This window comes from Lutra lutra, chromosome 16 (assembly GCF_902655055.1).
Source record: "Lutra lutra chromosome 16, mLutLut1.2, whole genome shotgun sequence".
Taxonomy (NCBI): Eukaryota; Metazoa; Chordata; class Mammalia; order Carnivora; family Mustelidae; genus Lutra; species Lutra lutra.
Genome location: NC_062293.1, coordinates 51,547,925 through 51,572,779, shown reverse-complemented (window position 1 = coordinate 51,572,779; position 24,855 = coordinate 51,547,925). Strand labels below are relative to the sequence as shown.

The window sequence follows — 24,855 nt, the reverse complement described above, 5'->3', positions numbered from 1 at the left end:
ACAAAAATGTCTGAGGTTATCTGGACCTAGTGATATTTTATGGAATTTAAGTTTTACAGTAATAGAAATTGTATTAGGTCGATGGTTAGGAACTTCTGAGACCCAAACAGGTAAAATTACTTTATAAATTAGCTATTGCTTCCTTCACTTTTTTTTTTTAAGATTTTATTTATTTATTTGGGATAGAGAGAAGAGAGCACAAGCAGGAGGGCGGGGGTGGGGGGGGCAGAGGGAGAAGGAGAAGCAGGCTCCCCACCCAGCTGGGAGCCCGATGCAGGGGCTGGAACCCAGAACCCAGAGATCATGACCTGAGCTGAAGGTAGACACTTAACCAGTTGAGCCACCTAGACACCCCCTTGCTTCACTTACTTTCAAACTTCTGGATTTTTTTTTTTTTTTTTATAAGAGGGACTTCAGTTGTTAAATAAAAGCTTTGGTAAATAGCGTGAATATGAAGTGTATTTTTTTTTTAATTTTTTATTTATTTGACAGAGATCACAAGTAGGCAGAGAGAGAGGGGGAAGCAGGCTCCCTGCTGAGCAGAGAGCCTGATTCAGCGCTTGATCCCAGGACCCTGAGATCATGACCTGAGCCGAAGGCAGAGGCTTAACCCACTGAGCCACCCAGGCGCCCCATGAAGTGTATTCTTAATGCTGTGTTGAAAAGAGCACGTGTAGTATTAGTTTTCTATAGGTACTTACGCTGTAAAATTTAAAGAAAGAAGCATATGTTCTTTTTCAACTGATATCCTCACACGAGTACTGAAGCATGTCATATATATTCCATTCGGGCTGTTAGATAATATGCCTGTTTAGCCTAATGTGCTTTACTTCTGAAATCTACCACATCTAAATTCTGCCTTTTTTTTTTTTTTTTTTAAATTCTGCCTATTTTTTGAGGGTTTAATCACATATTACTTTAGCCAGGAAGTCTCCCTCCTACTCCCTCTTCTCCAAAGATGTGTATTTCTCGTTTTGGAAGTTCTTAGTGCTTTACTTATGCCTCTATTATAATATCGTAGTTATTTAGGTACATGTCCATTTAGTCCCTGCTAGACCATAAGCCCATTGTGGGCATGTCTGTATCTCATGTCTAGCCCAGCTTCCAGAATAACATTGTACCCAGGAAGTGTGTAATAGAAATTTGTTAAATGCATAAAAAACCTAAGTGCTAGATTGTTGAAGAAGCTGACTGATACACATGTGGGAACTTGGTGAATAGTTTATGTAAATTTAAAGTTTTTAAAAAAATTTACAGCAGGCAGAGTGAGAGGGAGAAGCAGGCTCCCTGATTCCAGACTTGATCTGGAATCATGACCTGAGCCCAACGCAGCCACTTAACCAACTGAGCCACACAGCCTTCCCAGTTTATGTAAACTTAAAAACAGATAGAAATTTACCAGCATCAGCGAGAGAAAAAAAAAGTATAATCTGTGAATTATCAAATCATTTAAAAAATATTTTTGTCAGTTTACTGGGATTTTGGGGAGAAAGAAAGGATGGGATTGGTTCATCTGACTGTATTTGCAGATAATGTTAGAACAAGCATATGTTAATATATATATATATGTATATATACACACACACACGCACACACATACACAGGGAATTTTGGAGTAGTTTCAGTGGTTGGAAAAAATTGTGAATTAGTGAAGTAGCGTTATTGAAGAATACCTTTGAAGGGTTCCCTTTGAAAGAATAGTGCTGATTAGTTTTATATCAAAAATTAAATCTTTAGGGCCACCTGGGTGGCTCAGTGGGTTAAGCCTCCGTCTTCAGCTCCGGTCATGGTCCCAGGGTCCTGGGATCGAGCCCCGCATTGGGCTCTCTGCTCAGCAGAGAGCCTGCTTCCCTTCCTCTCTCTGTCTGCCTCTCTGCCTACTTGTGATCTCTGTCTGTCAAATAAATAAATAAAATCTTAAAAAAAATTTAAATCTTTAAGTAGACTAGTCAAGAGCAGAGGAAAAGTCAAGATGACCAAGTTATTTTGACTCACCCCACCGTCTACTTGAGGAATATAATTTGGGCTGGGCTTTTTGTTTTTGTTTGGTTATACATAAATAACCTGATATCAAACCAGAATAAGTTGAGGTTACATTTTTCTAGGAAAATTTGACACTTAGTTTTGCTGTGAGGGTCACTGTTCTGGTTACAGTTTGCCTCTTTCTATTTAACTGACAGACTCTACTTGACATTTTTGTTGTCATGGACCGTTCAAAGTCAGAGTATTTGTTTTAGGCAGTTCATTTCTTTTGGCAGTGGCCAGATTTGTATAACTTGGAAATATTTGTTTTAAATTGTAACCATCATGTCTTTGAACTGTATTACTTTTGATTAGGTCCTTTTAATTCAGTTTTGAATTACAATAACTTTTATGTATTTGGAATGAAACCAAAACTTGTGCTTTCTAGGAGTTACAGCCTAAAATATACACAGTGTAAATATACCAGATGTAGGGAGTATATAGTCCATTAACTCTGTGTGTGTGGGTGTGTATGTGTTGGGGGAAGAGGGAGGGAGAGGGAAGAGGGAACGAAACAGAGCAGGAGGGGAAAGGTGGAAGGAGAAGTTGCTGTATATTCACATAGAGCCATTTTAATGAGTGAAGGAGATTGTGTTATTTTAGAATCTTTGTGTTTCATCTATTATAAGTAATATGTTGTTTTACAGAAGTATGATACAGAAGTATATAAAGAAGTTGAAAGTACCACTTCCTAGATATAATCTTTTAAGTGTTGCATATGCTTTCAGATTTTTTTTTTTTTTTGGTGTGTGTAATTTCCTGTGTTACAGGATCATAATATATTGTTCTTTCATGTATTCCTGTTAAGTGTTGGAATATTTAGAGCTATTTCTGTCATTAATGGCTGCATGGTATTGTTTATGAAAATACCATGATTTGTTTAATCTATTTATGGCTACTGGTGTTGTTTTGTTTTGTTCTGTTTTGTTTTTCAGAAAAACAAAGCTGAGGTGAATTATTTGTGTGTATTTATTTTGTGTACTGGTGCAAGCAACTTTGTAGGATAGATTCTGGAAGTAGAGTTGCTGTTGCCTCCATAGTATAGGTTTGGAAAGATACTGGTACAAGTGTATGAGTGTGCCCCAAACCCTGGCCAGTAGTGGATGTTACAAATGAAAACATTTTGAAAGTTTAAAGTGTGTGGGGAGGAATGATATAATTGACTTTTTAATCAATTACTACTGAGGTTGGAATTATTTTTATGAGGGGAGTTGTATTTCTTTTATAAATTGCCTGCTTTTGGTTATTTTTTGATGGAGAGTTTGGTCCTTTTCAGATTGATTTGAAGAGCTCTTTATATATTAAGGCATTCACTTTTTGCAGACATGTGCACAGTCTCCCCTCCCACCAGCTATTCTTTTGTGTGTTTGTTTTTGAGAGAGAGGGAAAGAGACAGAGGCAGGGGGAGGGGCAGAGGGACAGAGACTCTGAAGCAGGCTCCGTGCCTGAGCCAAAATCAAGTCAGAACACTCAACAGACTGAGCCACCCAGGTGCCCCTCCCTTTTGTGTCATTATGTAGTCTGATATACCCAGTCCTGCTCTGTGCTGACTGTGTGACCTTGGGCACATTACCTAACCTCTCTAAGCCTTAGTTTCCTTGTTTTTTAAATTATTATTATTTTTAAAAGATTTTTTTTGGGGGGGGGTGTCAGAGCACAAACAGGGGGAGTGGCAGGCAGAAGGAGAAGCAGGTTCCCTGCTGAGCAAAGAGCCCCATGTGGAATTCATTCCCAGGACCCTGGGATCATGACCTGGGCAAAAGGCAGACCCTTAACTGACTGAGCCACCCAGGCGCTCCAAGTTTGTTTATTTTTAGATTGAAGATAGTGTAAGATAACATTTAGCACAGAGGCTGACACACAGTAAGTAAATAATAAATGTTAGCTGTCTTCATTAGTAGTCCATATATGGCTTCTGGGTTTCATGCTCTATTTAGAAAGACATCCTTACGCTAAAATTTAAAATATTCACCCATCTATCAAACTAAAAAAGTAACGTGAGGAATATTATTGCACAGTGTGCTACTGATTGTTTTAAAGAGGAAAAATAATGTATACATATTTACTTGTATGTTATAGGATATTTCTGAAATGAAACCCAAGAAACTGGTAATGTTGGTTGTTGTAAGAACTGAGTTGACTGAAGCATGTAACTGAGAGGAAGACTTTTGACCATGTGCCTTTTTGTATTTTTTAGACAAAGAAGTCCCCAGATTTTAATTGAACTTTCATTTTTTTTTCTTTCCTATTTTTTCACTTCTTATTTTTTGATCCATTTGGAATTTCTTTCTAGGGTAGGAAAAGAGGTAGAGATATCTGGGGAATATATGTGTGTATGTTTTCTCCTCCAGATAGTTAGCCAGTTGTGTGAGCACTGTTTAGTCAGCCTTTAGTACTGATTAGATTTGCAACTTTCGTCGTTTACTAAATATGTTCGCAACCGTTTCTAATTTATTATGTTCTTGATCTCATATCCTTTAAATTGCTGTTTTATAATTTTATTATTTATTTACTTACTTTTAAAAAAGTGTGGAGGGTGCATTTGGGAAGTGGGGGAGTGGGCAGAGGAAGAGGGAGAGAGAACTTCAAGCTGAGTTCCTGCTGAACGTGGAGCCTGTCCTGGGGCTTTATCTCACAATGACCTGAGGTGGAACCAAGAGTTGGTTGCTTAACTGACTGACTACGCCACCCAGGTGTCCCAGATTTATAATTTTAAAGCTGATAGGTCCCCTCTTCATTACTCTGTTTTTTTCCCCTAAACTTTGATAATTCTCGTCCATGTATTCTCCCAGATGAACTTTCCAATTATTCTGTGACGCTCAAAAAGACATCTTGCTGAGATTTTTATGGGGAATACTGCATATTGACTAGAAATACCAAAAATTTATAGGTTAATTTTGGAAGATTGTCTTTATGTACTTCCTCTTCTTTTGTTCAAATAGACTTTTTAATGTTCTTCAGTAGGTTTTCAAACTTTTCAAATAAGTTCTATCCATTTCTTCTTCTTTTTAAAGATTTTGTTTATTTAAGAGAGAGAGAGAGAGAGAGAGAGCGCGCATAAACAGGGGGATAAGTAGAGGGAGAGGGAAAAACAGGCCCTCCATTGAGCAGGGAGCCTGATGTGGGGTCAGTCCCAGGACCCTGGGATCATGACCTGAGGTGAAGGCAGACGCTTAACCAGCTGAGCCACCCACATGCCCCTCTTACTTCTTTTGTTCAAAAAATATGGTAGGGAATCAAACAGTTTATATTCTAGTGGGGAAGGACAGAGTATAATGAAATAAAACAAACAAATCCATTTCAGGTTGAGATTAATTTATAAAGGAGAAAAAAAAGGCTTATGTGGTTGAGAATAACTGATGGAACTCACTTTATAAGTGGTTGGGAAAGGTCTTTCGGAGGAGATGACATTGGAACTGAAACGCTAAGTTTGATAAAAAAAAAAAAAAAGGAGTCAGCCACTTGAATGAGCCAGGAAGAGCATTCCAGGCAGAGAGTAAAGAAGGACAAAGTCCTGAGGCAAGTCAGGTCTTGGCGCAGGATGAAGGGACTGGAAGGAAGCTCATGTTGCTGGGACCTACTGAGCAATCTGGAGAGGAAGCAGGCCAGATCAGGTGGGGCCTTGTGGGCCGGAGTGAGAAGTTGGGATTTTATTTAAAGTGTGTGGTGGCCCCCTGGAGAGTCTTAAGCAGAAGAGTGACATGTTCTGATTTATGTTTTAAAGAGATCATACAGCTTTTTTTTTTTTTTTTTAAAGATTTTTATTTATTTGTCAGAGAGAGAGAGAGAGAGCAAGCACAGGCAGACAGAATGGCAGACAGAGGCAGAGGGAGAAGCAGGCTCCCTGCCAAGCAAGGAGCCTGATGTGGGACTCGATCCCAGGACGCTGGGATCATGACCTGAGCCGAAGGCAGCTGCTCAACCAACTGAGCCACCCAGGCGTCCCCGATCATACAGCTTTTTGAGTGGAGAGAAGTATTAACGTGGGAGGTCCAGTTAGGGTTTTTTTTTTGTAGTAAGTAGTGAGGGTGAGGGTAGTGGTGATGGAGAAGTGTTGGGGGCTTGGGGTGGGTCTATGGAAGGAAGAACAGGACTTGCTATTGGAATGGGTGTTACTGAGAGCTAAGTGCTGTTAGGTGCTGGGGAGGCCATGTGAGCAAAACAGAGTTGGTCCCTGCCCTCACATGCATCTGGTGGCTTTGTTTTTTGTATAGAATTTCAAGTCAGTTGCTTTTTTTCTACCTTATTGTGGTGTATGCCTTAGAAATAGTCTGTTCAGTAGCCTTGTTTGATTTTGCTTCATAACCTGTAGCAGTCTCTGTTAGTGGGTCAAGGGGGAAACAGCACCATAGGATCTTTAAGAGATCTGTTTCTGAGTTAAAAACCAACCAACCAACCTTGGGGAAGTTACTCAGGCTCTCAAAAGCCGTAATTAGGGATAATAATGGAACTAGTTTTAGGTGAGCTCCTTGCAGGCCAAGCTCTTAATATACTGCCTAGTACATAACAAAGACTCAGTAAATGGTAACTTTAAAAATTCTTCGTAGTTATCATCCTGTCTATTAATTCTGCAGTATATTCATTTCTTTCCTTTTTTTTTTTTTTTAAGATTTTATTTATTTATTTGACAGAGACACAGCGAGAGAGGGAACACAAGCAGGGGGAATGGGAGAGGGAGAAGCAGGCTTCCAGTTGAGCAGGGAGCCCAATGTGGGGCTTGATCCCAGGATCCTGGAATCATGACCTGAGCCACGCAGGCGCCCCAGTATATTCATTTCGTATAGTTGCTGGAATGAATGTTGCTCAGAGAATCGGTTCAGTACAGTGCAGCTGTACCACACAGTTCTCAGTTGCGTTGTGGTCTACTACTGCTGTCTTGGGAAATTTTTCTTTTCTCACTTTATGTAGGGTGAGAGCAGCATCCCCCCCCTCCCTCCGCAAGTTCAGGAGTTATTTGTTGAATGCCTGTATTAGAGTAATCAAATAATTATGCCCTTACTAATGTTTCTTTTAATATCATACTTGATTGGGGTCAGATAGTTGAACCCGAAGGGCCTTTTTTTCTTTAGCTCTCATTCATCTGTCTTATAAGTGAGGTGTTCAAAAGAGCCTACAAGTAAAATAAATACTTTGTTAATGGCCTTCCCGCAGAGTAGCTCCTTTGTTTGTTTGTTTGTTTGAGGGACGAATGCCTCAGTTTATTTTACAGGAGAAATTTTAGTCGTGAATTCAACACCTCTCCAACCTCATACAAATTACAGAGTCCGCTTGATTTCTAGGGTTTCTGCTCAAGACTGGCCTCTGAGATGGGCTCAGGAGGTCTGCTTTCTTTTTCAAAAAGATTTTATTTAATTGAGAGAGAGAGAGCGGAAGAGAAAGGAAATGAGTGTGGGGAGGTTGGGGGGCAAAGGGAGAGGGAGAAGTAGGCTCCCCGATTGAGCCAGGAGCCCAACATGGGGCTCCATCCCAGGACCCCGGGATCATGACCTGAGCTGAAGGCAGATGTTTAACTGACAGAGCCACCCAGGCCCCCCAGGAGGCCCACTTTCTTTAAGTCATGGCCAATCTGGAGAGCCTTAGGTAGCTGGGCTATCCCAGGGGGTGGCCCTTAGCCTCTCCTTGCTTAAAATACTTTTGGGTTTGGACTAGAGCTGGGCTGCTTTATGAGAATTAGTGTGACCTGATTTGTCTCAGGTTAATAACTAATATTTTGTCACCTGCGGTATCACAGAAGCCATTCTCCTATCCCATACTTTTGTATCAAAAGGTTTTATTCTTTGATCATTTAAAAGAAAATTGAATTGTGTATTTTGTAGGGTCCTTTTTTTTTGCTTTGGTAAAACATGGGCTTCTCCTCTGTTGTGACCCTTGGTGGATTCATTCTTGCTTATCTGGAGAGGCATTTGCAGTCCCGCCACAGTGAAGTATATTTTTAGCTATTTTTTCCAAGATAGCTTAGGCCACCTTGAAAACCTGTCCAAGTACATTTTGGTTATGCAAAGATTGTAGGCCAAAAGCCAGGAGTTCCTGGTGAGAAGGAATTGGACTTTTATTTTTGGGGTGGGGAGGGATTATATTTGAAATTTTGTTGATGCGAGAGAAGTTTCCTGTTGAGTAAATTGATGTCTGTCTTTTTTACTTTTATAGGGGAAGATTAAAAAAGGAATTTAAGTAGACCAGTTTCATTTTACTATGTTTTATTGCCTGTTTACAAAACAAACAAGACTAGTTTGGGGTTTATTCATAAAATTCAGATGAAATGTGGGGTGCCTGGGTGGCTTAGTCAGTTAAGCATATGACTCTTGATTTTGGCTCAGGTCATGATCTCTGGGTCGTGGAATTGAGCCCCCCCTGTGTCAGACCCTGAGCTGAACATGGAGCCTGTTTAAGATTCACTGTCCCCCTTCCCTCCCCCCTTTAAAAAAATTCTGATGGAATGTGCTCTTCTCACTTATAATGCATCTAGTTTTAGTATATTCTCATTCTATAATATTGTTATATAGTTAATGTTATGAGGGGATTGTGCAGAAAACTTTGACTAGGTTTCGTAAACATTCATGAATGAGGAATGTAACTCACCCCGAGGTAATGAGTTTTGGTGCTAAGGACTGAACTTAAAATTTGAAACTGCCACTTAAGGTCTCCTTTTTCCCTTCAGCCTTGATGTTAAATTGAATTCTTGTAAAAGAGGTATCTTGGTGAGCCCTGACTGGAGTGAGGGCAGAAGGCAGGACTTGTTTCGGGGGGACCGAAGAGGTAGCTTGTGAAGGTCCCCATTCTCATTGAATGGGAGTATTTCTCCTCCGTGGGTTTTATACATTTGGCTCCTGCGTAAGATATTTAAGGAAAGAGTCTGGTTAAAAAACAAAAACAAGGGATGCCTGGATGGCTCAGTCGGTTAAGCGGCTGCCTTTGGCTCAGGTCATGATCCCAGGGTCCTGGGATCAAGTCCCTCATCAGGCTCTTTGCTCAGCGGGGAGCCTGCTTCTCTCTCTGCCTCTCTGTCCCTCTGTCTGCCACTCTGCCTGCTTGTGCACTCTCTTTCTCTCTCTCTCTCTGACAAATAAATAAAATCTTAAAAAAAAAACAAAACCGCAAAACAACTGTTGCTCTCAACTATTGCTTTGTGTCTTATGGGTAAGTTTTGAGGAGGGAAGACATAGTGGTCTCCAGGCTGCCCCTCTTGTGGCCAGGACTAGGGCCTGCTTTGACCCATGTGTGCCAGAGGGGCTAATCTCTGATTTTGCTGATGTTTTCTTGCCAGCTGTGTTGGGCTGATAGTACCTGACTCTGTTTTATTTTTGACTAAGTCAAGTTAAACTTCACTAAAATCGCATCACAAAACTAGGATATCATGAAGGATTCCTGACAAAAGGGAAACATGGACAAATTGTACTTGAATGACACTGAATCAGGTGTTGAACTTAGGATTCATTGTTGCTGAAAACCAGAAGAACACAGACACAAACAATGCCGGTATGACATGGGTGTGTGATCATGTAGACCACCATTGGAAAAAAATTTGGATGACCTTGAGCTAAGATCTTTCCTTTGCCTCTCCATTCCATTTATAGCTTTATTTACTTAAGATGTCTGTGTTGGGAGGAGAGCTCAGAGATAGATCATGTAAGCATTTCTTTTTTTTCTTTTCCTTAAGATTTTATTTTTAAGTAATCTCCACATCCAGTGTGGGGCTCAAACTTAGAATCCTGAGATCAGATGGCTCACAAGCTCCACTGACTGAGCCAGCCAGGCACCCCAGATCATGGAGACATTTCTTAGGGGTGCAGAGCATAATTACATGGAAAACATTTATGAAATATTTCTGAACACTCACATTGTGAAATACTCTATAGCTATAGAAAGAATGAAGAAGCTCTTTGTAGCCTCATGACAATGATTGCTATATTGAAAAAGATACATTCAGTGATTAAAGCAGGCTGTAGACCAGTATGTATCTACCGTGCTGCCATTTATGTAGGGAGGGAAGTGTGTGTGTGTGTGTGTGTGTGTGTGTGTGTGTGTGTTTGTGTGTGTAGGATATGTCTAAAGGATACTTTAGAAACTAGTACCTGCGGTTTCCTTCTGGAAGGACAACGGAGCTGGGGGACCAGGGTGAGAAGATTTTCCCTTTTGCCTTCTGTGGGTACTTTTACAAACTCTAAAATCATACACACAATAATACCTATTTCCAAAAACAAAACAAATGCCAACCCCACCAAGAACCTCATGTGTTGGCTCTTCCCCTCCCCCTGGAGCACAATGTAGGGGCACAGGAGGGGAGTGTTGTGTAGTTTGAGTGTGCAGCCGGTTGCACTGCTGCAGTAAAGACCTTTTGTACAGTGAGTGTGTGTCTCCTTAGTGTATGTACCAAAATTGCTGGGTTGTAAAAGGATGGCATTTCAGATCACTGTGGAAAGACAGATGTGTTCAGTAAGGGTTTTGTTGGGATAATTAGCTGTCAATTAGTGAAGAAAATACAACTAGATCCCTACCTTACCATTTTTTTGGAAAAAAAAAATTAGGTGATTATGGACCAGGTATATGTGTGTGTACACACACACACACGTACATACATACACACACCTTAAAGGAGTACAGAGGGGGAAGGTAGAGAATATTTTTTTACTTTGGAGTAGAAAAGGTCTTCAGAAATGTGGAAAGAAATCGTGAACTCTGGATGAAAATATTTGTAACATAAAGATAGAAAGGGGATTCATATTCAGAATATTCAGAGGGAGATATTTTGGTTTCAAGACATGTACCAGCAAAACCACAGGCTGATTTCCCTCTGCCTCTTGTCTGGCCTCTACCCCTCCCACCCTGTTGTTCTCCTCAGGCCTCCTTGCTTTGCCTTAGGGCCGCTGTGGTTCCTCTCCAAGGATTGCGCTTGTCTCTTGTTCTCATCTTTCAAGCTTTGGCTCAAAAGTCATCTTAGAATATAATTTGTTATCCAAACTGGGACAGTTTTGAGAAGGAAATGGAGCATAATTAATAACTGCACTGGGACAATAGCTGTAAATTGGGTCTGTTTCAGGAAATCAGGGCAAAGGGTCAGCCTAGCTGAGATTGGCTTTCTGTGATCACCCCATCAGGAATGTCTCCCTTATCCCTTCTCTTCCATCCTGTTTTATTTATAGCCCTTCAGGTCATCATGTGTATGTCTTGATTATTGTCTGTGTCACTACACAATAGGAGGGCATGTCGCAGTCGCCATTCTGTGCCAGTGTTTAGAACCAGGTTGGTATGTAATAGTGTACTCCTCAATAGATGCTTGTTGGGTATGTGACATTTCTGCCTTTGGTCTTAAAATCTTGTGAAGATATGATAGACATATTGAAAAATTAGATAGAAATGTTATATACAAATCATACTTTTATAAAACAAAATGTTCTCACGTTTGTGGACATTTTGTGGCATACTCTATATAAAATTTCCCATTACCTAAACATTTAAGAAACAATTTTTAGGGGTGCCTGGGTGGCTCAGTCAGATAAGCACCTGCCTTTGGCTTGGATCATGATCTCAGGTCCTGGGATTGAGTTCCCTGTTGAGCTCTCTGCTCAGCAGGAGTCTGCTTCTCCCTCTCTCACTCCTTTGGTGCTCTACCTCTCTCTCCCAAATAAATAAAATCTTAAAAAAAAAAAAGAATTTTCTGAGCTGATGTATTGGATGTTTAGGATAGTTCCTTGAGGAACATCTCAGGCATTCATCTTTAGGTATCTCTGTATTGAATAATCAAATGAATTCTTAGAAGTGGAATTGCTATGGTAGAGGATATGTGTATTTTCAAGGCTCATAGTGTGTATTGCTATCTTTCTTTAGAGAGTGATTAGTACCCATTTTACATATACATTAGTAGTCTGTGAAAGAGTGTTTTTTTTCTCCACAAACTGTCACCATTACTAGGTATTATTTTTAACGTTTTGCCAATCTGGGAAAAATTATTTATTTATTTATTTATTGTGATTATTGATGAAATTGGTGTCATTATTTTTATTTCCTTTGCTAATCCCATATTTCTGTCATGTCTTATATTTCTGTTATGCTCATTTTTGCCTTATTGATTTGTAAGAAATAAATACGTTTGTTACATCAAAATTTCGCTATTTTATTTTTTTCTAGTTTTCTTTTTTTCTTAAATGAATATTCTTTTTTTTTTTTTTTTTTTTTAATTAAGCTCTGCATCCAGTGTGGGGCTTGAACTCATGACCCTGAGATCAAGATTCACATGCTATGTCGACTAGCCACCCAGGCACCCCTACTTTTTCTAGTTTGTAGTTTGCTGTTTTGAGGTATCTTTGCTGTTCAGAAACAATATATATTATATAATGTTATATATATAATATATATATAATTTATTTGATAAGATTAAGATATGAGTCTTATTGTTTCTGTTTTTGGGGTTGTGCTTAGGATGTCCTCTCCTTAGTTTATATATGTATTTCCTTTATTTTCCTTTTAAAGATTTTATTTATTTATTCATCAGAGAGATAGGGAACAAGCAGGAGGAGTGGCCGGCAGAGGAAGAAGCAGGCTCCCCACTGAACAAGGAGCTGGAAGCACGCTCAGTTTCAGGACCCTGGGATCATGACCTGAGTGGAAGGCAGATGCTTAACCGACTGAGTCACCCAGGTGCCCCTATATGTGTATTTCTTTTAGGCCTTTTGAAAGTACTGTAAATGTTAAAAGCAGACTCCCCATTGAGCAGAGAGCCCAACACAGGGCTTGATCCCAGGACCCTGGGATCGTGACCTGAGCCTAAGGCTGACGCTTAGTGACTGAGTCACCCAGGCGTCCCACTACAGTCAATTTTAGAACCTTTTTGTCACCTCAAAAAGAAGCTCCAATACAGTGGAATATTATTCAGCCCTAAAAGGGTAGGTAATTTGATATATGCTACCACATGGATAAGCCTTGGAGATACTGTGCAAAGTGCAGTTATCCAATCAGAGAACATACCATTTGATTCCACTGCTGTGAGGTCCTTAGAGTAGTCTGGTTCATGGAGACAGAAACTAGAATGGTGGTTAGCAGGGACTGAGGGGAGAGGGACTGGGAGTTAGTGTTCAGTGGATACAGAATTTTAGTTGGGGGCGATGAACAAGTTCTGAAGATGGATGGTGGTAGTAGTTGTACAACAACGTGAACGTACGTGGTGATACACAATTATACACTTAAAAATGGCTCAAATGATACATTTTATGTATATTCTACCGAAGTAGTTGCTGTTCCTCCATTCCCCTCCTGTTGTTCGTAAGTAGCCATTAATCTACTTTCTGTCGTGGAGATTTGCATCTCCTGTACTTTCAGATGAAAGGAATCATACGAAGCGTGGACTTTTATGATTGGCTTCTTGTAGTTTTGTGTAATGTTTTCAAGGGTTTGTCCAAGTTACAGTGTGTATCAGTACTTCATTCTTTTTTGGTGGGATAATGTTCTCTTGTGTGGATATACTTGATTTTATTTATCTATTTATTACTTGATGGACATGACGTTCGGGTTTTTTTCCAAGTTTGTGTAGTTATTTTAGGATTTAACTTGAGCTCTGATGATTCTAAGAAGTAAAAACCTCCATCTCTGTTAGGTGAAGGAGGACTCAGTATAAGACTGTGTATGTAGTTTAACAGGTATCCAAGGTCAAGGAAAGGAGTTCAGCAGCTTCTCATGGGACTGACCCTGGAGCAAAGACTCAGGAGCCAAGGCAGTTGCTTCTGTGTCTCCTGGGCCAGCAAGGTCTCTTGGCTCCCTTTGTCTCTGCATGTCCGCTCTAGTCTGTGTCTAGACTGGCATTCTCTGCTCCCTCTGCAACCTCTCTGGCAACCCTCCCTCTGCAACCTCACTGTGACTCCTACTCTTGCTAACTTTGCAACTCTGTTCCCTGTAGCTGTGGTTCTCAATTCCACATTCCTGGTGAGGGACCTAAGTGGTACATCCCTTTTACACTAGGGGAGTTCACTTGATAGAAACGTGGTGTCAAAGCTTCACCTTAACTAGCGGCAGATTTTCCAGAAGGAGTGTGTGCATGGACCTGGTGTGACTTGCCTTTCTGGGTCACTAATGCTAGTCAGTCTGAAGATGACTTAGTTCTCTAGGTCAGTGGTCATCAAACTTCTTGGTCTCAAGAATCCTTTATATTTTTGGGGCTCCTGGGTGACTCAGTTGTTAAGTGTCTCCATTCGGCTCAGGTCACGATCCCACGGTCCTGGGATCGAGCCCCACATCGGGCTCCCTGCTCGGCAGGAGGCCTGCTTCTCCCTCTCCCACTCCCCCAGCTTGTGTTCCCTCTCTTGTTATCTCTCTCTCTGTCAAATAAATAAATAAATAAAATCTTAAAAAAAGAAAGAATCCTTTATACTCTTAAAATTATTTAGGACTCCAAAGAATGTTTGCTTATGTGAGTTCTATATGTTGATATTTACCATATTAGATATTACAGTGGACATTTTAAAGATACTATTAATTCATGTTAAAAGTAATATAAATGTACCATATGCTACTATAAAAAACATCTTTTATGTTAAGTAGCTGTTTTCTGGAATAAAACAAAAAAACTTGAGAAGAGCGGCTTTGTTTTACATTTTTATAAACCTCTTTGATACCTGGCTTAAAAAAAGATAGCTTTATTCTCAAATCTGTTCCTGCGTTCAGTCTTACAGTATATTGTTTGATTGAAGTTTATGAAGAAATGATCATATCATACAGATATGTATTTGGAAAAGAGAGGGATATTTTAATAGCCTTTTTATTTATTTATTTATTTTTTAAGATTCTGCCCATTTATTCGACAGCGAGAGAGAGATCACAAGTAGATGGAGAGGCAGGCAGAGAGAGAGAGAGAGAGAGAGAAGCAGGATCCCTGCGGAGCAGAGAGCCTGATTCGGGACTCGATCCCAGGACCCTGAGATCATGACCTGAGCTGAAGGCAGCGGCTTAACCCACTGAGCCACCCAGGCGCCCTTAATAGCCTTTTTAGATAATTGTAGATACTCTTTGATACCACACCCTAACTGGACAAGTGGCAGGTTTTTTTTTTTTCTTTTTACTTTTTTTCTTTTTTTATTTTTATTTTTTTTTAAAGATTTTATTTATTTATTTGACAGAGAGAGATCACAAGTAGGCAGAGAGGCAGGCAGAGAGAGAGGAAGGGAAGCAGGCTTCCTGCTGAGCAGCGTGCCCGACGCGGGACTCGATCCCAGGACCCCGGGATCATGACCTGAGCCGAAGGCAGCGGCCCAACCCACTGAGCCACCCAGGCACCCCTTTTTTTCTTTTTTAAAGATTTTATTTATTTATTTGACAGACAGATCACAAGTAGGCAGAGAGGCAGACAAAGAGAGAGAGGGAAGCAGGCTCCCTGCTGAGCAGAGAGCCGGATGCAGGACTCAATCCCAGGACTCTGGGATCATGACCTGAACTGAAGGCAGAGGCTTTATTAAGCCATTGAGCCACCCAGGCGTCCCAAGTGCCAGTATTTTAAAGGTTAATTGTTGTGTAGGATCTGAAACTGTATCAATGAACTTTTCATATTCCATCACATTAAACATTTATTGGGTTGTATTGTACTTTATTTGTAGTAAAATGTATTGAACTTTAAGTAAATATTATATTCATGAATAATTTTATAACATTCTGTATTGGTCATTTGGAAAATACTGATTCATTGAATTATACAGATATTTCAAATGTTGACATATTTCATAATGTAATATCAAAAACTCACAATTGTTAGTATCACCACCACTCTTGCCAGAAAAGTCTTTAAATGTGGGGAAGCTGTCAAGCTCATGGAAGCAGATAAAAGTTTTTCCAAAATTCTAATTTTCATGAATACTGGCAGTTGTTTTCCTTGAAGTGATAAGCTCACTTTGTTCTTCCTTGAACACTTTCTTATCCTGAATGTCTTCTTAGGCTATTATTTTGGGGGCAGAATTATTTAATGAAGATAATATTTCCTCTGCGTAAATGCTTGCCTTATAGATACTCTGGAATCTTTTTTTTTTCCTAAATTTTTATTTTAATGTTGGCTTTATGCCCAATGTGGGGCTTGAACTCATGACCCTAAACTCAGGAGTCACCCACTTTATCAGCTGAGCCAGCCAGGCACCCCATCTTGAATCTTTTTTTTTTTTTTTTTTTTTAGAATTTGTTTATTAAAAAAAAAAGTTTATTTATTTATTTGACAGATCAGAAGTAGGCAGAGAGGGGGGAAGCAGGCTCCCTGCTGAGTGGAGAGCCTGATGCGGAGCTTGATCCCAGGACCCTGGGATCATGACCTGAGCCGAAGGCAGAGGCTTAACCCACTGAGCCACCCAGGCACCCCTGAATCTTTTTAACAGTTGACTTTTTATAACCCCAAAACTTAAGACCGTAGATTTTTGTTTCTGTAATAGATCACATTTGATTCTCAGACATTTATCCACAAAAAGGACATTTGTTGAGCATTTGCTATGTGCCAGGTACCATGCTGAGATTGTCTATACACCTTTTTACTTTCTATAGCTACTGATATTGTTGTTTGTGATATATTAAAGAATGTTTTATAAGTCTACCAGGAAAGACCCATTAATGTTTTTCAAACTCCAATAACTTATATTAAGTAAATACATGAGAGAAAGCTTTTACTGCTAATTGTGGTTTTATTTATGTAGCTATAGTTATAATTTATTAGAAGTACACCTGGTGCTTTAGTTCTTATCAATTCTATTTTTTCCCATCCTGTTTAGGTGGTTTCCTAGAAACATGATTGTTTGTTGGACTTGATCTCACAGCCTGGTGAGGACTTCTTTACTGATAATGTCAAGTTCAGGTTATCCTCCCAACCAAGGAGCATTCAGCACAGAACAAAGTCGTTATCCTCCCCACTCGGTTCAGTACACCTTTCCCAGCACGCGTCACCAGCAGGTAAGGAGCAAACACTATGCAGTTGCGTAAGTTGTGTTTGTGTGTGTTATACTTTTTCTGTTTAATACATTTGTTGGTCAGAAACCAAATATAATTGGTACATCTGTGTATTTTAAATGTCAAGAACTGTTCTCAAAGATTGGGAGCCAAAGGGTGGGGATTAATTATCTTTTGTCTTAGTATGGTTTTATTCCAGATTTCAGGGGGTGAACGTGTCTGTTTTTGTTTGTAGTAGTTGTTGATAGAAAAATACCAGTTGTCTCGGGTTTCCAGGTTAAGATCTATGTTTATTGCTCCAAGTTCTGGTTGAGAATTAAGCTGGCCAGATAACTTGGTGTCTCTTGAGTGATGGCCAGGATAGGGCCTATACCTTCTTGAGAGGTTGATGGCAGGTAGATGGAAGAGTTTGTATGCTGATTTACCTTTTGAAAAATAAAATAGGTGAAATTATTAGCTCAGAGTGGGCTAGGGACAAGAGTGTGAGAGGTTTGAAGAAAAAAGGGAAGGGAAAGATAAAATGGTCATCTCAGAAAAAGAAAGCTAATTTACCAATAAAATATTGTTCAGAGACTCCTATGAGTGTGGTCATGATTATGGAGTGAGAATGGGCATTGCTATCTTGTTCCTTTTGGGAAAAATTCACTTTTCAATGTTAAGTATGTTAGTTTGCGTATTTTTGTAGCTGCCCTTTTCTGCTTAAAGAAGTTGCTTTCTATTGCTGGATTGAGAATTTTTATCATGATCGGGTGTTGGATTTTGATTGCGTTGTCCTCTCTCCACCCATGTTTTTGTCTGAGTACTAATTTTATAGATCATTGTTCTTCCTCGTTTTCGCCTTTTTAAAATTGACTGTTTTAGTTTATGTATAATAAAATTTTATTATATGTGTACATTTTGACAGTTCATACACCATAAAACCAGCACCAAAATGAAGATGTAGAGTATTTCTGTCACTCCATCCCTTGTACTCCATCTAGGTCAGTCCTCCTACTCTACTTTGCACAAACTTCAGCTCTCAGGAAACCAACTGCTCTGCTTTTTGTCATACCAGATTATTCTTGTTTTGAGGTTTTTTTTTTTTTTTTAAAGATTTTACTTATTTATTTAACAGACAGAGATCACAAGTAGGCAGAGAGGCAGGCAGAGAGAGAGAGGAAGGGAAGCAGCCTCTCCGCTGAGCAGAGAGCCCGATGTGGGGCTCGATCCCAGGACCCTGGAATCATGACCTGAGCCGAAGGCAGACGCTTTAACCCACTGAGCCACCCCGGCATCCCCTTTGTTTTGAGTTTTATATGAACTTTTTATTTGTGGCTTCTTTTGCTTCCCCTGTCTTTGAGATTTATTCATGTTCTGGTGCATCTTAGTAATTATTTTTATTGCTGGATATGGACATACCACAACTTATCTAGTTCCCTGTTCCAGTTTTCAGCTATTATAAAAAAAATTATTTAATTAACATGGATCTCTGTTTTATCTGATTATATAAAGAAGTATTGCCTTATTTTCTTAATTGTATTATTGGAGAGCATGCGTTTTTAATTTTTATGAAGTCTGCTTTATTAATTTTTGTCTTTTATGTTTCTTGCTTTTTGTGCATATTTAAGAAGTTTTTGCTAAACACCAGCTCCCTAAGACTTTCTCCTTTGTTTTCTTGTCTAAGTTTTATAATTCTGGGTCTTACATTTACATCTATCACCTATTTTGAATAAATTTTGTTTTTTGATGTAAGGGGATAATTGAGGTTATTGTTTTGCATACAGCTTTCCAATAGTTCTAGAAACCATTTGTTAAAAAGATTTTTCTTCTTCCTTTTTTTAAAAGATTTTATTTATTTATTTGACAGAGAGAGAGGGAGAGAGAGAGACGTCAAGACAGGGAACACAAGCAGGGAAAGTGGGAGAGGGAGAAGCAGGCTTCCTGCTGAGCAGGGAACCCAATGCGGGGCTCGATCCCAGGACCCTGGGATCATGACCTGAGCCGAAGGCAGATGCTTATCAACTGAGCCACCCAGGTGCCCCTAAAAAGATTCTTCTTTCCTCACTGAATTCCTTCTTGCAGATTTTTACTGAAACTCAGTTGACCATATATGTGCAAGTCTGTTTCTTTATACAGTTTCCTCTATACTGTTGATGTATTTTGTGTATCTTTACCTTATCGATGTGATTTTCCATGTAAACAAACATGTAGTCCTTTAATAAAGCACTTGACACTGTCTTGATTATTATAGCTTTAGAATAAATTGAAATTGAGTAGTGTGATTCTTTTCTGAATTGCTGTTTTGAATATTCAAGTTCTTAACATTTCTCTCTACACTTTAAAATCAGCTTGTCAGTTTCTACAAAAAGACTTATTTATTTTTTTTAAAGATCTGTTTATTTTGGGGGGGGGAGGGGCAGAGGGAGACAGATAGAGTCAGAAGCAGACTCTGCTCCTGACCCTGATACCACAACTTGAGCCCAAACCAGGAGTCGTTGCTTAACTTAACCTAGGTGCCCCTTGCTGGGATTCTGATTGGCTTTGTATTGAGTCTAGAGATAAATTGGGGAGAGAATTGACAACATAACAACCTTAATTTTTCTGGTCCAGGAACGTGGTATAAGTGCATTTATTTTGGTCTTCATTAATTTTTCTCGATAATGTTTTGTAGTTTTTAGTGTGCAGGTCATATACATCTTTTGTTGGATTTGTTCCTAAATGTTTCATATTTTTTTAAGAGATTTTATTTGAGAGCAAGAGGGGGGAGGGGCAAAGGAAGAGGGAGTAAGAGAAGCAGACTTCCTCCTGAGCAGGGACCCTGATGTTGGGCTTGATCCCAGGACCCCAAGATCATGACCTGAGCCAAAGGTAGATGCTTAACTGATTGAGCCACACAGGTGTCCCAATATTTCATATTTTTGATGCAAAAATGTATTATAAATGTATTGGTTTTGGAATTTTAATTTTCAGTTCATTGCTACTATGTCTATTCACCTTGTGTCCTGCAACCTTACTTGTTACTTTAGTTGCTTTTTTATAGATTTCCTAAGATTTTTTTTTTTAAATTTTTAATTTGTTTGACAGAGAGAAAGAGACCACAAGTAGGCAGAGAGGCAGGCAGAGAGAGAGGGGGAAAGGGGGAAGCAGGCTCCCCACCGAGCAGAGAGCCGGATGCGGGGCTTGATCCTAGGACCCCGGGATCATGACCTGAGCCCAAGGCAGAGGCTTAACCCACTGAGCCACCCAGGTGCCCTGAGGTTTTTTTTTGTTTTTTTTTTTTTTTAAGATTTTACTTATTTGACAGAGATCACAAGTAGGCAGAGAGGCAGGCAGAGAGGGGGGAGCTGGAAGCAGGCTCTCTGTCTAGCAGAGAGCCTGATGTGGGTGGGGCTCAATCCAGGACCTTGGGGTCATGACCTGAGCAGAGGCAGTTAAGTCAGAGGCTTAAGTTAAGGCAGAGGCTTAACCCATTGAGCCACCCAGGTGCCCCTCCATAAGATTTTCTATGTAGATGATCCGGTAATTTGAGAATAAAGCGTTTTGCTTGTACCTTTCCAAACTGGATGTCTTTTCTCTTTTCTTCTTTATTGTACTGGCTTTCATTGCTTGTAAAAGTGTTGAAGAGGTGAGTGACATTCTTGACTTATTTCTCATCTTAAGAGGAAGGCATTCAGTCTTTGACCATTAAGAATGTTGTTAGCAGGGGCACCTGGGTGGCTCAGTTGGTTAAGCGACTGCCTTCAGCTCAGGTCATGATCCTGGAATCCTGGGATCGAGTCCCACATCGGGCTCCCAGCTCCACGGGGAGTCTGCTTCTCCCTCTGACCTTCTCCTCGCTCATGGTCTCTCTCACTCTCTCTCTCTCTCAAAAAAAAAAAAAAAAAAAAAAAAATGTTGTTAGCAGCCGATGACTACACTTGTCAGGGGAAGCATTGAGTAATGTCTAGAATTGTCAAATCAATATGTTGTACACCCGAAACTAATATAACATTGTATGCTGATTATGCTTCAGTAAAAAAAAAAGAACGTTGTTAGCTTGGGAAGTGTTTCTTCCTCCTATATTTTCTTAAAGAGTTTATGTAGGATTAGTATTTTTTCTTCCTTAGAAGTTTGATAAAATTTTTCAGTAAAGTCACCAGGGCCTAGAATTTTCTTTGTGTGAAGAATTTATTTATTTATTTATTTTTATTATTTTTTTTTAAAGATTTTTATTTATTTATTTGACAGACAGAGATCACAAGTAGGCAGAGAGGCAGGCAGAGAGAGAGGAGGAAGCAGGCTCCCCACTGAGCAGAGAGCCCAGTTCGGGGCTTGATCCCAGGATGCTGAGATCATGACCTGAGCTGAAGGCAGCGGCTTAACCCATTGAACCACCCAGGCGCCCTATTCAAGTTTCCTTTTGATACTACTTTTGATACTATTCAGGCAAAAATGCCTGAAAAACATCATTTCTCTTAGTGCAGGTCTTTTGGCAGTGTACTGTCACATTTTATTTATCTGAAATAGTTTATTTCAGCTTGATTTTTTTCTTAAAGATTTTATTTATCTATTTGAGAGGGAATGAGAGAGAGAGCATGAGAGGAGGAAGGGCCAGAGGAAGAAGCAGACTCCCTGCTGGGCAGGGAGCCGATAACTCCAGGATCACCATCTGAGCCAGAGGCTTAACCAACTGAGCCATCCAGGCGCCCTTTCACCTTGATTTTTTTTTTTAAGATTTTATTTATTTATTTGAGAGAGAGAGAGAGAGAGAGAGAGCACATAGTAGGGGGAGGGGCAAAGGGAGAAGACGACTCCCTGCTGAGCAAGGGACACGATGGTGGGGGGTTGATCCCAGGACCGAGGGATCATGACCTGAGCCCAAGGCAGGTGCTTAACCAGTAGCCACCCAGGGGTCCCTCAGCTTGTTTTTTTTTTTTTTAATAATTTTTAAAAATTTTTAATAAACATATAATGTATTATTAGCCCCAGGGGTACAGGTTTGTGAATCGCCAGGTTTACACACCCTCAGCTTGATTTTTATTTTATTTATTTTTCAGTTTGATCCCCCCACTTTTTTTTTTTTTTTTTTTTTGAGAGAGAGAGAGAGCACGTGTGCTTGAGCAGCGGGGGTTGGGGCAGATGAAGAGGGAGAGAGAGAGAGAATCTTTTTTTTTTTTTTTTTGGACAAACAGAGATCACAAGTAGGCAGAGAGAGAGAGAGAAGCAGGCTCCCTGCTGAGCAGAGAGCCCCATGTGGGGCTCAATCCCAGGACCCTGGGATCATGACCTGAGCCGAAGGCAGAGGCTTTAACCCACTGAGCCACCCACGTGCCCCTGTTGTACCTTTTGAATGTATATGTTATTGTCTTTGACATTCACTGAACTTCATGCTTCTGTGGATTTATAATTTTCATAAAATTTGGGCAATTTTCAGCCTTTATTTCTTTAGATATGTTTTTCTGTCTCCTCTCTCACTAGGGTTGTTTTTTTTTTTTTTTTTTTTCCCCTGAAACACCAGTGACTGGTATTTAATATTAATCCTACAGATCACCGAACCTCTATTCCTTTTATTTTTTCTGTTTTTTTTTCTTCTGCAGTTTCCAACCTATTTTTAATTTTATCTAGGGAAATTTTCATTACAGACATTGGATTTTTTAAATTTTTGAGTGGAATAGGAACATTGTGAATTTTATACATTTTAGTACTGCGTTTTGTTGTATTCCTTTAAAGAAAGTTGGGTTCCTTCTGGTAGGCAGTTAACTTTTGAGGTTTAGTTTTAAACTCTTGAAGGGTGAGTCTAGAGACGTCTTTATTCTAAGTCTTATTTGTCCTCCACGTCTAAACTTTTCTCCTCCGGGGTATTTAGTGTTTATCTCATGTATTCACTGAGGTTTCTTCCTCTGGCTGGAGGAAATTTGAATGAGTTCTGGCCCAGTGTAAGCTCTGGGAATTGTGTTACAGTTCCTTCAAAGTGTTCTTTCTAAGAACAACCAGAGATGTTTAGGACTGAGCTGTGCTCTCCTATGCACTTGCAGATTGGAATTCAGCCAATGACCTAGGAGAGCCCAAGTTCACATTTCTGGAAATCTTTCTGTATGTGATTCCCTCTGTTCAGAAAGTCTCCAGAAATGCTCTCCATGTGGCTTTATCAAACTACTGTGATTGCTTCTTGAGGGAATGAGACTACAGGGCGCTGTTCGGATTCCCTTCCCAGGGATGCAGTGTGGAAATTGCCTCCAGGCAGAAAGCTTGCAGTGTAGCAGGACTCACCCCTCTTTCTGTGATTTTTCTCAGAGACTGAGACCTGTGCAGCCTGTTTTCCAGTGTCTGAAGATAGTTGACTACATTTTGTTCACTTTTTTGGCTGTTTACTGTGGGAATATCATTCTGGACAGTTACATATTCACAGCTGGAACCTGCATGCCCTGGTGTTTGTTTCATTTCACTACTTATTCTCAATCTGTCTTTCTGGATAGTCCATTATTTAGAGATTCTTTCAGAGAGTCTGTGGTTGGTACATTTTCGGAGTCCTTGAATTCTGAAAAGTTTGTAGTCCTAAAATTTGAGACGGTTTGGTTATTGAATTTGTGGGTTCAAAGTTGTGTCTCTCTGAAGTTGTTTTTCTCCGGTCTCTTTCCTTCTATATAATGTTGTGGATGAAAAGACTGTTTATTACGGTCCTTGTTACTTTGTAGGAAACCTGTTTCCTATTTCTTATGACACCTAGTCAAATTTTCTTTTTATCCTTGCTTGTCTGAAATTTTTGTTGTGTCCATCCAGTGTGATGAATTAATTTTTAAACTATCCCCGGCTTTTCTCTTATGTCCTTTTAAATGCAAGGACTTTGTCTTTTCTAACTTCTGAGAAATGCCGTTCTTTCTTAGAATATTGTCTCTTCACCTGTGGGTATGGGAGGTCGGAACGGTTTAATCTAGCCCCATTTTTAATGTTTCTTCTCTAATTTCTGTTGCTCTGTGCTTCACTGTGTTATAAGAGAATGCCTCTGTTCTGTCTTTGTTTTCACTTCCTCTTCACCTGTTCTGTTCTACTATTGCTTAATTTTATCGATCAACTTTTTATTTCTTAGAATGTTATTTGGTCCCTTTTTGGGGGATATAATTTATACTTGTGTCTTTTTTACTTAGTCTTTTATCTATTTCTTTGGATGTGAATTCTTTTTTGAGTGAGTTATGGTGCTTTTTAATTTTTAATTTTTTTAATTTTTATTTTTTTAAATCTTTATTTATTTATTTGACTGACAGAGATCACAAGAAGGCAGAGAGACAGGCAGAGAGAGAGAGGAGGAAGCAGGCTCCCCACTGAGCAGAGAGTCCGATGTGGGGCTCAATCTCAGGACCCTGGGATCATGACCTGAGCCGAAGGCAGAGGCTTAACCCACTGAGCCACCCAGGCTTCCATATGGTGCTTTTTAAAAAGTGGTTCTGACTTGGGGCATCTGGGCCGCTCAGTCCGTTAAGCATCTTCCTTCAGCTCATGTCATCTTGGGGCCCTGGGATTGAGCCCCTTATTGGGTTCCCTGCTTAGGGGGCAGTCTACTTGTCCCTCTGCCCTTCCTGGTGCTCATGTTCTCTCTCTCAAATAAATAAAATATTTTTAAAAAATGGGGTTTGAGTTTTCTTTAGTGTTTCTTGATTATGTTTCCAACTTTGTATCTGATATTTTTTCTTAGACTACGTAAAATTATGTTTTACTGTTATGTGGGCTCTCTACCTCTTCTTATCTGTTCCTTGTTTCAGTCTGTACTGCTCAGTTTTATTCTGTTTATGATTAAAAAAATTTTTTGTTGACATACTATTCATATAAAACTCACCATTTTGGGGCGGCTGGGTGGCTCATTTGATTAAGCATCTGCCTTCAGCTTAGGTCATGATCCCAGGGTCCTGGGATTAAGCCCCACAACTGGCTCCCTACTCGGTGGGAAGCCTGTTTCCCCTCTCTCATTCCCCCTGCTTA

At 39.9% G+C, this 24,855-nt stretch overlaps 1 protein-coding gene across 18 annotated transcripts in view; it reads left to right on the top strand.

The window, feature by feature from the left end:
• NCOR1 (nuclear receptor corepressor 1) overlaps positions 1-24,855 on the top strand; it is a 154,367-nt gene that overhangs the window by 4,597 nt on the left and 124,915 nt on the right. For all 18 annotated transcript variants that reach the window (XM_047709183.1, XM_047709184.1, XM_047709198.1 and 15 more), the window contains exon 2: positions 16,749-16,926. In XM_047709183.1, coding sequence (XP_047565139.1) covers positions 16,819-16,926 — 108 coding nt within the window. In that variant the 5' untranslated portion in view covers positions 16,749-16,818. The remainder of the gene's footprint in view (positions 1-16,748; positions 16,927-24,855) is intronic.